Below are 14,368 nucleotides of genomic sequence, written 5' to 3' on the forward strand. Positions count from 1 at the left end.
GCGGTGCAAATATTGTCCATCGGCCTAAGCACGGGGGAAGAAGTGATGCCTTATTGTCAGCAAAGGCTAGCAGCTTTGTGACAGCCACTATGTTGTGTGTGAGCTTGGCTTTCATTCTCATATTTCCTTTTCTATAGCCTGCTTTAGTCATGGCCCCTCATGCCTCATTTCTCAGTCAACCCCCAATTACATTTGGTAGCTTCACAGGCATCCTTGAAGTACATGGAAATTCTTGATTGATTACGGCCCTCGTTCCTCCTTTCTTTGGTTCCTGGTATTGGTTTTGTCATTTGTCATTAAGCAGTTGGAGTAGTGTTGCTAGTTTGTGGTTTTTCTTTCAGCATAATTATTTTTCATGTAGCATGACAAACGATCAAGTGTTGTCTTTGTCAATGACTGTCCTAGAATTGTCTTTCACCATCATGTTTGCACTGGACTTTACCATCTCAGTACTGAGCTTGTACTGGCGCATCGGCCAGCTTTCCTCCATGTGTTGTTTGTAATCAATATATTCAATTAGAGAAACAAAACAAACAGAAGAGGTCAACAGTTTTGCCATTGAAATATACTTGAAACAGTACCAGACCAAAACCAATGCCCGACTCTAGCAGGTGACAAGAGGCAAAGGGTTCAAAAACCAAAAGCTTTGGCAGATATATGATCTTTAAATGCTACGGCAAAAGAGACCACAAACGTGCAAACAGCACAGACAGCTCACAATCCCCTTACGTAATGTCGAAATGTGGTTGCCACTGTTATTAATGTATCAACCAACTAGTTTCCAATTGATGCTGTGGCATTCAACCATCTCAGTTATTACATCAAATTAGGTTGAATACAGTTCTGCTTCTCAAAGAGTCTTGATATGTGTACAACATAAGCCCTCGGTCAGGAGGGTATTATCCTTTGAAATAGTCTTGTTACATCAAACCATGTGTGAAAAAAATACTGTGAAAGATACATGGCCAACAAGAGAAAAAATGGTATACCTGAATTTTCCCGGCCTGGTTTTACTGAAAGGAGGACGAAAACCACGAGAGGATGATAGCCTTGGCTCATTCAGTTAAATGTCATATATGAACTTCTCAAATAGTTTCATATGTTGAGCTTGCAAAGATATGGCTACTGACATGCTCCCATCATTTGTTGGGCTGGGTAGGATGAATGATAAGCCCTCGTATGCGATCCCACCAGGCCCCATGAATATGGGTCTGCCCCAGCCAAAATCTGCATCGTGGATTGGCAGTCTAACCCAGCTAGTAATCCCAAGATTTGGGCACCGGAAACTATGGGCACCACGAACAAGGGCTGACAAGTCAGGCTGAAGCTCTAGATAATCAAGGGCTGACTTTAAATAATCGTTATCCATGCGAACCAATGCATCATGAATTTTTCCTGCAGCATACCATGTTGGCTTTGATTGCATTTCACCAGCTACAGCAATTGGTGTTGCTGTAAAGATCACATTGCCAAAGTAACCAGGAGGGAGTTGAGGTTGCCATCTTGACCGACCATCTGTGGCAATATATAACTTGGTCTCTTGATCATCAGGAAGTTCACGTGCTTTGCATGTTGATCTCCACACATGAGCCGCCAACATCTCATATGAACTATAACTAATATTGTTTCCATCTTCCTTTGCTTTGGCTTTGAGGGTGCTGAGCTGATCCCTAGACAACTTAAAAATGGAGACCGCCGTGCTCTCTGGTTTTGAGGTTTCAAGAACGGTTTTCATGGACGGTGGAGGCTGGTACTCAACGTGGTGGAATACAGGTTGAGGTGGATCTCTGGCACGGAGAAGGGTCCTGTCAATGAAGGGTGGAATGGTAAGGTCAAGTCCACGAGCCATATCTGACCATGTGTTCACGAAGTGAAGACCAGAAAACCCATCCGCTGCATGGTGTTGCATACCAACACCAAGTGAAACTCCTCCGCATTTGAAATAAGTCACCTGCAGAGAATCAACCAAAATCATGCTTATAGTGAGCTCATAATAGCACTACCTCAATCTGGAATTAAGTGATTGGTGGACTTGGCTAATCAAGTATCAGAATAAATGCAGGAGATTTCTATTTCATGCAGAATTCTTTATTCCAAAAAAGAACAACGCGAGTTAATTATTTTAATATCTTAAATGCATTCAGGAGCTTCAAAAAGTATGCCATCTAGAAGTTGAATCTTCTTGCTAATTTCTGCACATGTTGTAAGTTGGCCTGTCAATTCTGACTGGAGTCGGTCTTTATCACTTGCAAAATATAAAACAGCAACGTCTTCTTCATTTATTATGCTCAATTAGTGGATAACGTGGATGCATAAGGTAAATTTCATCAAAGTTCAATGGTAAAGAGATTTTCCAAAAAACCGTGGAAACAGAGCATGCATTCATGTTTGTTTGGAAAAATGAAGCCCATAAACCACTAGAGATAGATGAGCATAACCTTACCAAGCTAAACCAAATTTCTACATACTGAGTCTATATATTCAACACCAAAAAAAAAAACAATGGTCAGACTTGACCAGCTCTCTTGAGTGGAAATTTTCTCAACCACCTCCCTTTAATTTCTTATATTTTAGACCTTTCAGATGACACATCTTCTCAATATCCAGGTGCATGGCAAGATGAAGTACAATTACCAGAATTGCTCACTTCAAATCATGGAGTGAGTGATTACATCAACATAGCATCAATGCACGAGTGGACTCAGGTCATGTGATAATAACTTTTAAAGTTCCCACCGATGTATTTCTGTGGGGATCCTATCAAGCAAATGTGTGGTTGTTTACCATCACCTCAGTACTCTGTTCCGAACATCACAGCTGATAATTCCATGTGTGATACTATGTTTGTCACATGTAATCCTTATGAGGTCACATCAAAATGTATACTAAGACAGCCAAAGGTTAGGCTACCAATTAATGTCTCTCAAGTCATCTATCAAGCACTTATTTATGGAGTTGGGACAGCTGGTGTGCATTAAACTAGCAGGTAATATGATCTTAATACGGCTACAGACAACTGAAGTTTGGTGTACTGTACTAACCACTTCCCTCGATCATAAACTCGCCAAGCAACCTTAATTCATGCTATCTTTCAGTCTTGTTGTAGAGAATTCTAGACATTAGAATTTCAGGGTGGTTACTGTTGTTATTATTGTACGGAAACAAAATTTGATGCCATGTAATATCGAAATCATAAAAACTACAGTAAAAACCATAGATCCGTTGCTTCAGGATACCTTGACCTGGCATTTTATTCCTGGCTTAAATAAAGTGACAATCAAAAACCACTGGGTGACTTGAGGATTTTCAGTTCACAGCAGATCCCTCTTATATGTAGATTTTCCATCCTACCGCCATGGAAACTTCTCAGTTAAGTGGAATTTACTCAACTGTGCAGCTTTAAAGGACATGTATATTCATGGCTTCATAAGAAATCAGGCCTTGAAAAGGAGAATTTTAAGAGGTAAACTTCGCCGCAATTTATGCAAAATATTCAAGCTCAAAAATAAATCACTTGCACAGTGGCTCCATAGCTCAAAACATAAATAAGTCCCAAATTAGATGAAAAATAGAAATGGAAGATGCATACCTGCAGAACCAAAAGAGGATAGGTAGATATCCCGCCAGAGTAATCCACAGTAGGTATGAGCTGCTTGAGCTCCAAAGTGGGTGCAAAATCAGCAAAATCATCTATAACTGAGGTGGTCTCAGCCTCAACAAACAACACTCCCTCAGCATTGCAATTAATTTCAATGCGACCATCCTCATCTCTACGTAACCGTCCTGCCATGGGGTAGAATGGCACAAGGGCCTTACTCAAAGCCCCTTTGAGCACTTTTGCATCAAAGAAGTTTGGAGCACCTGTGGGCCTATAAAAATAGACACTTGGGGTGTGGAACCTTGGTACCACCAAGTCCACATTAGAATTCCACAGCCCCCTCCGGGGCGTCTCCTCCGCCGGCTGCACCATGGTTGACTCCTTCACGTTGATTATCATCTTTCTCCGCCCTAATGCTCTATCTATCCCACTCCCAGACCAAGTTCTCTGCAGTTGAAAGGCAAATTGTTACAAAACTTATAGTGGGTATCCTCTGAATGATGACTGTTACCCTTTCCAGCCCAAAACTGTTTGTGGACCCAAAGTTTCTCGGTGGGTTGCACAGTTATACGCAGCGGCTGGCATTAATAAATAATGAAAATGAAATCTTTTTGTTGTAGAATTATATCCGAAACATCAAAAAACAACATGAAGAAAAAAGAAAAGTAAAGGCCCTCTGCCCTTCTTAAATCTTAAAATGTGAAAATGACTCCATCAACATTACTGCTGAGCCAACACAAAAGGAACAGCAAATATATCTATCACCATCATTTAAAACACAGAATCAATGTGTCTAAACCTTTCCCGGTTAGATTTCTCTCATCCTTCCACCCTAACCCTTCCTTAACATAAATCATTTAAGGACACAGGTAAAAGAGTTACAAACCACCAAGGCCCGTGAAACTCTTCCCAAAGACACAAGGAGTTACATAAATCATTTAACTCGTGCATTTATCAGTCTAATTACGAGCTTAAAATACCTTGTCTAATTGCTTAGAAACCAAAAAAGATTAAGAAGAGACAGAGCTAAATTCACAAGAATTAATCAAGAACGACAAGAAGAGCTAGCATACCTTTGAGAGGCTAGGAAGCAGAAAAGGAGAGATAAAATCTAAGACAAGAGAATGTGAACAGGTGTCGATGGAATTGAAACCTTGGAAATGGAGTTGGTGTAAGGACGTAGAGTTGGTGTAAGGACGTAGAAGGCCCTCCTTATAATAGTGATCCTGAAGTGTAAGGTGCCTGTTTCTCAAGGGAAGCAAAAATTATTAGTTTCCACCAACCCCCGCCTAATGGTGTTGATTATTCTGGCTTGTTTAGCGTGGTTGAACCAATATTTCGTTATTTTAAAAAATAAAAATTGTTTTAAATTAATTTTCTTATATTTTTAAATTATTTTAATGCACTAATATTGAAAATATTAAAAAAAAATAAAAAATATATATATTAATACATTTTAAAACAAAAACTACTTTTAAAAGCAATCTTTTCAAAGCATATCATTTCGCCGTTGCCACGTCAACCAACAGCGATGCCACCGGTCAATCAGCTCACCCTGCGTTACCAACCTTGCTGCCTATAGAAATTATTATTTTCTAGTGCTTTGGAAAGTAGACCAGGTTGGTGAGCACCACTCTGCAAGCAACTCGGTGCGACTTGCAGGATACTTGTCCCCTGGGCTTCATGGGAGGGGTGACTTATTAGGGTAGCTAGCAAGTTATGGGATCGATTCTCTTTTAAAAATAATATTTAAAAGTGTTTTTTTAATTATTTATTATTTATTAAATTAATATCTTATTTGAATTTAAAATCTTCTTTATCAATTTATCATGCCAAACTGATTTTAACCATTATAGGCATGATATTACTTCCCGAGAAGTAATAAAATCTAGTTTTAAATCTTTAAATTCCATCAATTATACGATGCAGCTATAACGAGACAGTGAGCCCGTATATTCATGAATGAGTGTTTTGAGTGTTGGGAGAAAGAATGATCAAATGTTTATGTTTTTTTTTTCATTCCGTGGTTCATGTAGTTGATAATAGGTTGTAGAGGACTTCACATCTATAAAATAATTATTTGTTATGGAATTTAAAGCCTCTTTAATAATAAAGTCTGTGATTTTATATTGAGTTTTAAATTTCAAAATCAGATTGTTTCTTCTAAGCTATGTATAATAAATGCTCTGAAAAAAATAGAGTATAAATATTTAAATAATATAAAAAGTATGAATGATTTATCTTAGTGGTTTAAAAAATATATATAACATTTGAATTTTATCATGTTGTTTAAATGGAGATGTTGAAACGTTAGTTTTTATTGATAGTATTAATGAAACACAAATATCTTTTACACAGCATTAATGAATATTAAAAGACATAAAAATAAATAAGCAAATTCTCATTGATCTAATATGAAGCCTAAAAATATTATCAACATCATATATATTCAGACCTAAAATGATTTTAAACCCAGGAGGAATGGGTATGACAGCTTGCTAAACTTACATATACTTGGGTTCAGAAAGACCACAATGGCTCAAAAGGACGGAGCAAAACCAATTGATACCCATTCAAGGGTGTTAGGTCTAGCATCTTGACAACCCTGCATGTACTTAGGTTTGGCATGTAACTAAACTCAAAGGTGTGGGGTCTAGCATATCGTGTGGACTCAAGTGTATTTGAGCTCAACACAAACGGCTCAGCGCGTAACTGAATCTAAGGATGTTAGGTCTGACATTTCACCAAACCCACATATATTTGAGTTCAATGTATAGCTAAACTCAAGAATGTTGAGTTTAACATCTCACTAGACTCACGTATACTTAGACTCAGCGTGTAACCGAACTCAAGAATACCAAACTTGAAAGCAAGTTAAACTCATTTCATCTAGGCTTGATATTTTGAGAAGCCCTTGACATTCTCTAGGCATGTCATCTTGGACTTTTAAGTGCACGCGTGTGTATACGACGACGTGGTTTAATAAAAGATACTTTCTTATGGAAAAAAATAATAAAAGGTTGTTTTTCGGCTTTTTAGAGATTGGTTGAAGTTTGTAATTTTAAGATGTTCGGTTGTGTAATAATAATTATTTTTAAAATATTTTTTGTTTTAAAAATATATTAAAATAATATTTTTTTTATTTTTAAAATTTATTCTTAACATCAATATATTAAAATGATTCAAAAATATAATAAATCAAAATTGAATTTTCAATAATTTCTTTAAAAAAACAGCATGTGTGTGTGTCGTCAGCCCTTTCCATACAAGGATATATCCGAACTCAAAACTGCGATCCTGGTATAAGGACGATGACGTCCTTGAAAATGTATATTAATGTAAAAAATAGCAGTGTTCTATATCAAGTATGTAATTAATCAACCATTAGGTGATCCTGTGGTAAGAACTTGGGATTAAGAGGTTTGCTATCCCTATGGTATCAGGTTCGAGCTTTGTGGTTGTTAATATGATGGCCACTGGAGGCTTACGTGGTCGTTAACTTCAGGGCCCGTGGGATTAGTCGAGGTACACGCAAGCTAATCCGGACACCCACGTTAATAATAAAAAAAAAGTATGTAATTAACCTGTATTATAATTTTTATAGAAAGAATTATAAAAACATTCAAAGGGATGTTTGCAGATGAAATTTCATACGAGCAATCATTGAAAGCAAGAAGCGTGCATTGTTTGCAAGATTAATACTCTCAAATGATCGAAACATGTACATACATATGTATATATAGATCATGGACCATGTGAAATGAATTGCACATGAGAACGAATATATTCAAACACAACAAGGATTAATTCATTAAAATATTCTATTTATCAATACCTTAAGCAAGAATTGTTAGGTTCGATTCTATCTGATTGATTGATCTAAAAATTCAAGGGTTTGAGAACTAATTCATGTTAAATTTATATTAAATCACCTGTATGTTAATCATGTTAAAAATCAATTAATTCAACTAAGACCCGACGAGACTTGGTCAAAAAAAAATCAAATTGCTTTTAGGATTTGAATTTCAATTATCTTTTAATCAATTTCAAATATATATTCCAATAACTAACCAAGATCAACACATATGAAATGATTTAGGTTTAATATTGTATACATTATCAATAGTTGATTCACAACCAAATAATTTGGACGATTTGTTTGTGTCTTTTTTACACATAATTTTATGGTTTTTATTTTATATATACGAGTCTGTGTGAAATTAGATATTAAAATGACTTAAAGTTGAGGCGGTTTATTTGGTAGATTTAAGGGGTATTTGGGAATATGATGACGATTGTTTTTTAAAGTATTTTTTATTTTAAAATGTATTAAAATAGTATTTTTATTTTAAAAAAATTATTTTTACCATCATCATATTACAAAGATTTGAAAATAAATAAAAAAAATTAAAAAAACCCTTTTAAAACAGGGTATTAATTATATATGAATGGGACCATTCTATTTAGCAAAAAGAAAGATAGAATGCACTAACGTAACGTCCCATTCTATTTTTTGACTTCAGAGCCAGCCATGTTTCCTGCTTTAATTATATGGCACCGCTGTCACCCATGAATCCATCGGGTTGGCAGCGGTTCAGGTAAAGGTGTTTGTGAGTATGGTTGTGATTGTTTTTTAAGTATTTTTTATTTAAAGATTTATCAAAATAATATTTTTATTATTTTTTAAAAAATATTTTTAACATTAGCACATCAAAACGATTCAAAAACACTAAAAATATATTAATTTTAAACAAAATAAAATTTTTAAATTTTTAAAATAGATTAGACTGGATTCCAAACCATCCCTTATGTTTAGCTTTTTAATTTCAAGCATATATGTCCAGAAAAGAAATGGTGATTAGAAGCCAAAACTATTAGTGATTAAAAAAAATTAATTAATTAATTTATTAAACTCATGAATTAAATTATAAAACTGAAATAATTTTATAAAAAAATAAAACAAATATAAATATTATATTCTAATCAATTCAAAATTAAATAAAAATAAAAATAATTCAATTGGAAAAAAACCCAAAATAAATTTGAGTCAACCCAAACAACTTAGATTATAAGATCGAAAAAACTCAAAAAAATAACATCAAAATAAGTTATAAAATTCAGACCTAATAAACTTAATATTAAAAAAAAATTATTCTAACTAACTATAATTCACGAGGAGGTGGATTTACCTCCTCTTTTAATTTCTATTAATTTTACAAAAAGGTGCGAAGTCAAGTCAACTATTTTAAATGTAAGCCAACAGCATTGCATGATCAACTAATTGATGTGGCTCTTTGATGGAAGATGTCAGGTAATTAAATTACCCAGCAATAGTAATATTACGATGGAAATATGTGCTTGACATTCCGTTTTAAGAATTTATTTAAAAAAATTTAATTTTTTTTTATCTTTTATTTTTACTTCAAAATAATAATTTTTTATATTTTCATATCATTTTAATATACTGATATCAAAATTAATTTTTAAAACATAAAAAAAATAATTTTAATATATTTTAATATAAAAATTATTTTAAAAAATAATCATTACTATATTTCAAACACGCAATTAGTTAGGTGATCATCAATTTGTTTGGAGGGATATTCAATAAATTAACAAGATTGATGTGATGATACCTCACCAAATTATGATTTTTCTCTTATTTAATATTGTAATATAGAGTATTTTTTAATATATATATATGTATATCAAAATATTTTTTTAATTTTTGAAATAAATATTTCAAAATCATTAAAAAATATAAATTTAATATTTTAAAAAAACAAACAAATTATTAAAAAACATCTAAAATCAAAATTCATCACATTTCCAAAATATGTACTTGATAAGTATCGAATCCAAACCAATTGGTATTTTTTTAGATTAATCTGGTCGTTTCAGTTCGTCTAACTTTCTATTTATTTCTTCGACGATTTCTTCAATCTAATATTTTTTTATTACTGCATGGTTTAATAAATTCAAGAGGATTGCTGGGGGAATAATGCCTCCTCGTCATAAGTGCTCCTACTAGGTTGATTATTAATAACTGTAGTCACACTCATAAGAAGAATTAATTATGTAATAACTAATAAGTCAAATTACTAATTCTTAAATGAAAAGTTGACATGAATATTTAATTAAATGAATCATTAATTATATGTATAAATAAATATTAAAAAAAATTATTAGTATTTGTTAATGGTCAAATCGAGAAGCATGCATATTGATTGAAATATTGAGTGTGTTTGGTATTGTGGTAGCTGTTGTGGTTGTGGTTTAAAAAAAGTTGTTTTATAAAAAATACTTTTAGTTGAGGTTGGTTTGAAAAAATAGGTGTTTGGTTAAAACTGTGGTTGAAATTGAGGTTGAAGAAAAAATAGTTTAATGTGTTTGGTTAAGAATGCTTTTGAAATTGAGGTTATAAAATTATTTTTTAAAAAATATATTAATATTGATGGTTTTAAATTTAAATATTGTAAAATTAATTACTCTTCTTATATCATGAAAAAAATAAGACTTTATATAAAATATTTTTTATTATTTCATTAAACTATTTATAATTCCATTACGTCCAAAATTCATCCGATAAGAACTACAGTTTTCATAACTTTTTGAGCGTGTAATAAAATTAGATAAAATATTATCAGATATAAAATTGATATTACTGTGCGCGTGAATTTAATTCACTCTATACTAGTTTTTCGAGAGAAAAAATTGTTCACATCGCGAATGAATTTAATTCTCTAAACTAGTTTTTTTTTTAAAAAAAAAATTAATACAATTAACACACTTAAAAAAAAAAAAAAAAAAAACCTGCGAATAGTGCAAGTGAATTGCATTGTTCACGTGAACAGTGCAATTCACTCGTGAACAGTGCAGTGAATTGCATTGTCCGCAGGTTTTTAATCCGCTACAGTGCATGCAAAGCAGGTTTTCATAGCTTTTCCTTTCCAGCATTTTAAACGCAAAAAACACGTGGACCCCATGCACAGTAAAGTGATTTTTGTTATTACCAAACGGCTACGGACTGCATTTTAAATAAAACGTAGCCGTAGCCGCAGCCGCGTAGACAAACGCCTTCTTAATCTTAAGAGAACTACTCAATTTTTTTATTCAATTCCATGCCGATAATTCTTATAAGAAAAAAATAATTTAAATTACATAAAAACAAAATAATTTGATGGTGTAATTCTTCCCTTTTTTATTAATCTATTTTTTATACAAAAAAAATATTTTTTATGCTACGTGTTTTCTTGATAAGAACGGAAAGCAATTAGAATAAACATAAAAATATTTAAATGATTTGAAAAAAAATAAAAAAATATTTATTTAATTGAAGCTTGTTTATTTTATTAGTATCTTTTTTAGTTTTCTAGCTGAATATTTATTTTAACAAGAGCTTATTGTAGTAATAAAAATAAGCTTTAATTAAAAAATAAATAATAATCACGAAAATATATTAAAAAAGTAGACTACATGGAGGGTGTGGCAGGGAACTTTTTAGTTTATTTTTTATCCAACTATGCAATGATAAAAATAGACATACATAGTAAAGCCAGCGAATAGAAGAAAATAAATCAAGAAAAGATGCGTAAAAAGAACTCTCCATGTATTATAAATAAATAAAACACCATGATATTATTTGAAAATCAAGTAAAAATAGTACTGTATTTAATAAAATAATATCCTTAATATATTTTTTATTAATTTATTTTAATGAAAATTCATTAAAAATACAAGAAAAAAAGCATAAAAACCTTAACAAAAAGAAATCAAACAACTGGGTTTGGATAAGCAAGCACCTCTGACCCATGACAACGAAGCTCAAGCTAGCGTGCATGGCCATCCTTTTTATTTAAAAGGTCGGATGGTTTTTTCATTAAAAAAAATAAATAATACATCATCTACCGATAAGCTTTTTAGACACCTAAGGTGGGTGGAAGGCCAGGTCCACGGACGGAGCCAGGGGTGGCAAGCAGGGGCCGGCCCCTGCAAAATATTTTAAATTTTTTTTTATTTAATATTTTTAATTTAAATAAATAAGCTTTTTAATAATATATATTATTATATTAATTTTGATCTCCCTTATAAAATATACCTAGCTCCGCCCCTGGCGAGTCCAACCTCTTGGACCTAGAAAACTAATTTTTAAATTTTTTTCACCTAAAAACCCCCCCTAAAACCTCAATGAAACCATATATAACCTATGCAATCCTTTACCTCGTAAAAAAAAAAACAAAAAAAACAAAAAATAATCCACGATTAAAAGAAATGTGAACTAAGATCTACATTTTACACCATGATGAAGGGTAAAAAATATCTCAATAATTTTTTTTTGTCAGATAAAATTTATTTTTTCTGCAATCTTCACTTTCTTCTCTTAAAATCAATGACTAAATCATAAAAAAAATGTTCAAAATCAAAACACAAAATGCTAAAACTAAGTAGACTAAAAGTCAAAAGAGGAGTTGGTGGAGAATACGTGGACAGAATTGAACTTTTCAGTGCAAATCTTAGACGAGCCATTGTGTTTTTTTTTTTTAAGTTTTAAGCTTGGTCCTTGTCATTTTATCGTGTCTTTAAGCTATGGTTCAAATTTAAATTGCCCTCTAATAAAATTTGAAAATTTATCTGAAGCCTTCAGCTCCCAAGGTTATAATGTTCTTCTCATTTCTTTAATTGTCTCTGTAATTATAATTGTAGTTTTTCAAAACAGGTAGCAAGTCAGGTCAGCAATATTGTGTGTTTGGTGTTGCGTGTAAGATATTTTTCAATTAAAAATATAATAAAATATATATTCTTTTAATACTAACACGTCAAAATCATTAAAAAAAATACCTCAAAAACCCATTAATTTAATGTTTTTTTAACAAAAAATAAATAATTAAAAAGCAAAAACTGCCACAAGTTTAGACCTTGCATGACCCAGCAATAATTGTATTACGATGGGATGAGGTTGTTGATTATATCATCTTGTTAGGTGAGATATTCAATCAATACACAAGATCATTGCCACTGGGCTAAAATCTTTCTAATTTCTTGATAACTTATCGAACTCAAACAAATCGGTATTATTTTAGATTAATCCGGTCATATTAGTTGATTGAAATTATTTTTTAATTTTTTTTATATTAATATATGAAAACACTAATTTAGTTTTTTTAATGAAAGCAATCTCACTGCCCCCAGAAGGTGTCAAGAACCAGTCAGGATAGACACAAAACACGAGCCAAATCCTATTCACCATTTATTGACATGGTTAGGTTGTTCGATAGATTAAAAAACTCATCCACTTCAAGATTCAGATCTTATCCTTAACCCTACTCACCATTTTAGACTTTTAGTAGATATTTTATCTTGGGGAAGTAAGCTTCAACTTTACAGCAGGGTATTAGAAGTATGTTTACGGTTGTTTTTTGATTAAAAATATATTAAAATAATATTTTTTTATTTTTTAAAAATTATTGTTTACATTAACGTATCAAAATGATCTGAAAATATAAAAAAATATTAATTTAAAATAAAAACAAATAAAACAATTTTAAATATTTTTTAAAATATTTTTAAAACAAACAGACCAATATCACCGTTGTCATCCGCCAAGAAACTATAATAGACGCGGAGTCAGGCGGGAGGTTGGTGAGATGGTGACCTGCTGCAAGTTTTTGGAGGAGCCCTCCTCCCCGTCCTTAGCCGAACATCATCTATGGTGTGGTGAGCCCTCTTGACTGATGAGTTCTTGGTCGCCGTGCAGCTCGTTTTTTTATATATTTCTAAAAATACCCCCCGAGTCCTTCAGCTTCTGACATCGTACGTGCACAAGGTTGGTGAGGCATGAAGTCATCGTGGTTTGTTGGGACACGTGTAAGCATCTCTAGGGAAGCAAGGTTGGTCGAGACTAACCATCTAAGTGGTGACCCAATGGTAATAGCTTGGAATCAAGATATTTGCTTCCTCTGTGGTCTCAGGTTCGAGCCCTGTGGTTGCTCATATGATGGCTACTGGAGGCTTACATGGTCGTTAACTTCAGGGCCCGTGAGATTAGTCGAGGTGCACGCAAGCTGATCCAGACACCCACGTTAAACTAAAAAAAAAAGTTGGTCGAGAATGAGTTGGCTATGTCTCCGCGTGCCGCAAAATTTAAATATTTATTATTATTTTCATGTATAAATATTAAAATTAATTTTTTTAAAAAAATCATTCTGATATATGATAAAAAAATAAAAAAATATTTTATTTGAGAGATAAAAATGAAAAAGTAAAATGAATTTATTTTTAAAACAGTTTTAAAATAATTTCTTATCATTTTAAAAGAGGGAAAAAACATATAAGAGGGAATGTATTTGGATTTTGAGCACAAGAAAAGAGCAAAATTTGTGGAATTGAGTTTTGAACAGCGTCGTTTATTTCACGGTAAAGGCGGGCCGCACAAGTGACGTAGGTCTTCATCAGTGAAATGCTTATAGAATTTCCTATAAATGGAGGACTGGCGTCGGTGTTGAGTTAACTCTTGCAGAAAGGAATTCAGCTTCCTCTCTATGTGCTTGCGCTGAACAGCATCCCCGGGATTATCTACGGCGGCGACCTCCATTTTGGATACATTCGAAAATGTTATGGGACTTGTAAAAATAAACATGGCCTAAATCCAATAGAGGACGGCCCTAAAGTTGCCAGCTTAGCCCATGGATTTGTTATTGGGCCGAAGGTCCAGCTAGTACCATGGGAGTACGAAAATACAAAGGGAAGGGGGGCTTTGTTAGAAGGGATTGG

General features: G+C 32.8%; 1 protein-coding gene across 2 annotated transcripts; it reads right to left on the reverse strand.

Moving 5' to 3' along the window:
• Nucleotides 1–730: 730 nt before the first annotated feature.
• Nucleotides 731–4,840, reverse strand: LOC18094244 (shikimate O-hydroxycinnamoyltransferase). 2 transcript variants are annotated; one of them, XM_006368430.3, is made up of 3 exons: nt 4,672–4,840; nt 3,590–4,045; nt 731–1,951 (listed from the first exon to the last, which is right to left on the reverse strand). In XM_006368430.3, the coding sequence occupies exons 2-3, from the start codon at nt 3,995–3,997 to the stop codon at nt 1,064–1,066; spliced, it is 1,296 nt and encodes a 431-aa protein (XP_006368492.1). In that variant the 5' UTR covers nt 3,998–4,045; nt 4,672–4,840; the 3' UTR covers nt 731–1,063. The 2 variants fall into 2 exon arrangements, with proteins under 2 accessions (XP_006368492.1, XP_052309812.1); XM_052453852.1 differs by having other exon boundaries at nt 3,590–4,176; nt 4,672–4,781.
• Between the last annotated feature and the right edge of the window lie 9,528 nt (nt 4,841–14,368).

Source organism: Populus trichocarpa, chromosome 1 (assembly GCF_000002775.5).
Source record: "Populus trichocarpa isolate Nisqually-1 chromosome 1, P.trichocarpa_v4.1, whole genome shotgun sequence".
NCBI lineage: Eukaryota > Viridiplantae > Streptophyta > Magnoliopsida > Malpighiales > Salicaceae > Populus > Populus trichocarpa.

Excerpts from the sequence above, each read along its gene's own strand:
- LOC18094244 (XM_006368430.3), bottom strand. The coding sequence starts at position 3,997 with ATGATAATCAACGTGAAGGAGTCAACCATGGTGCAGCCGGCGGAGGAG. Across the intron at positions 1,952-3,589 it reads ATCCTCTTTTGGTTCTGCAG|GTGACTTATTTCAAATGCGG; the intron begins GTATGCATCTTC and ends GATTCTCTGCAG.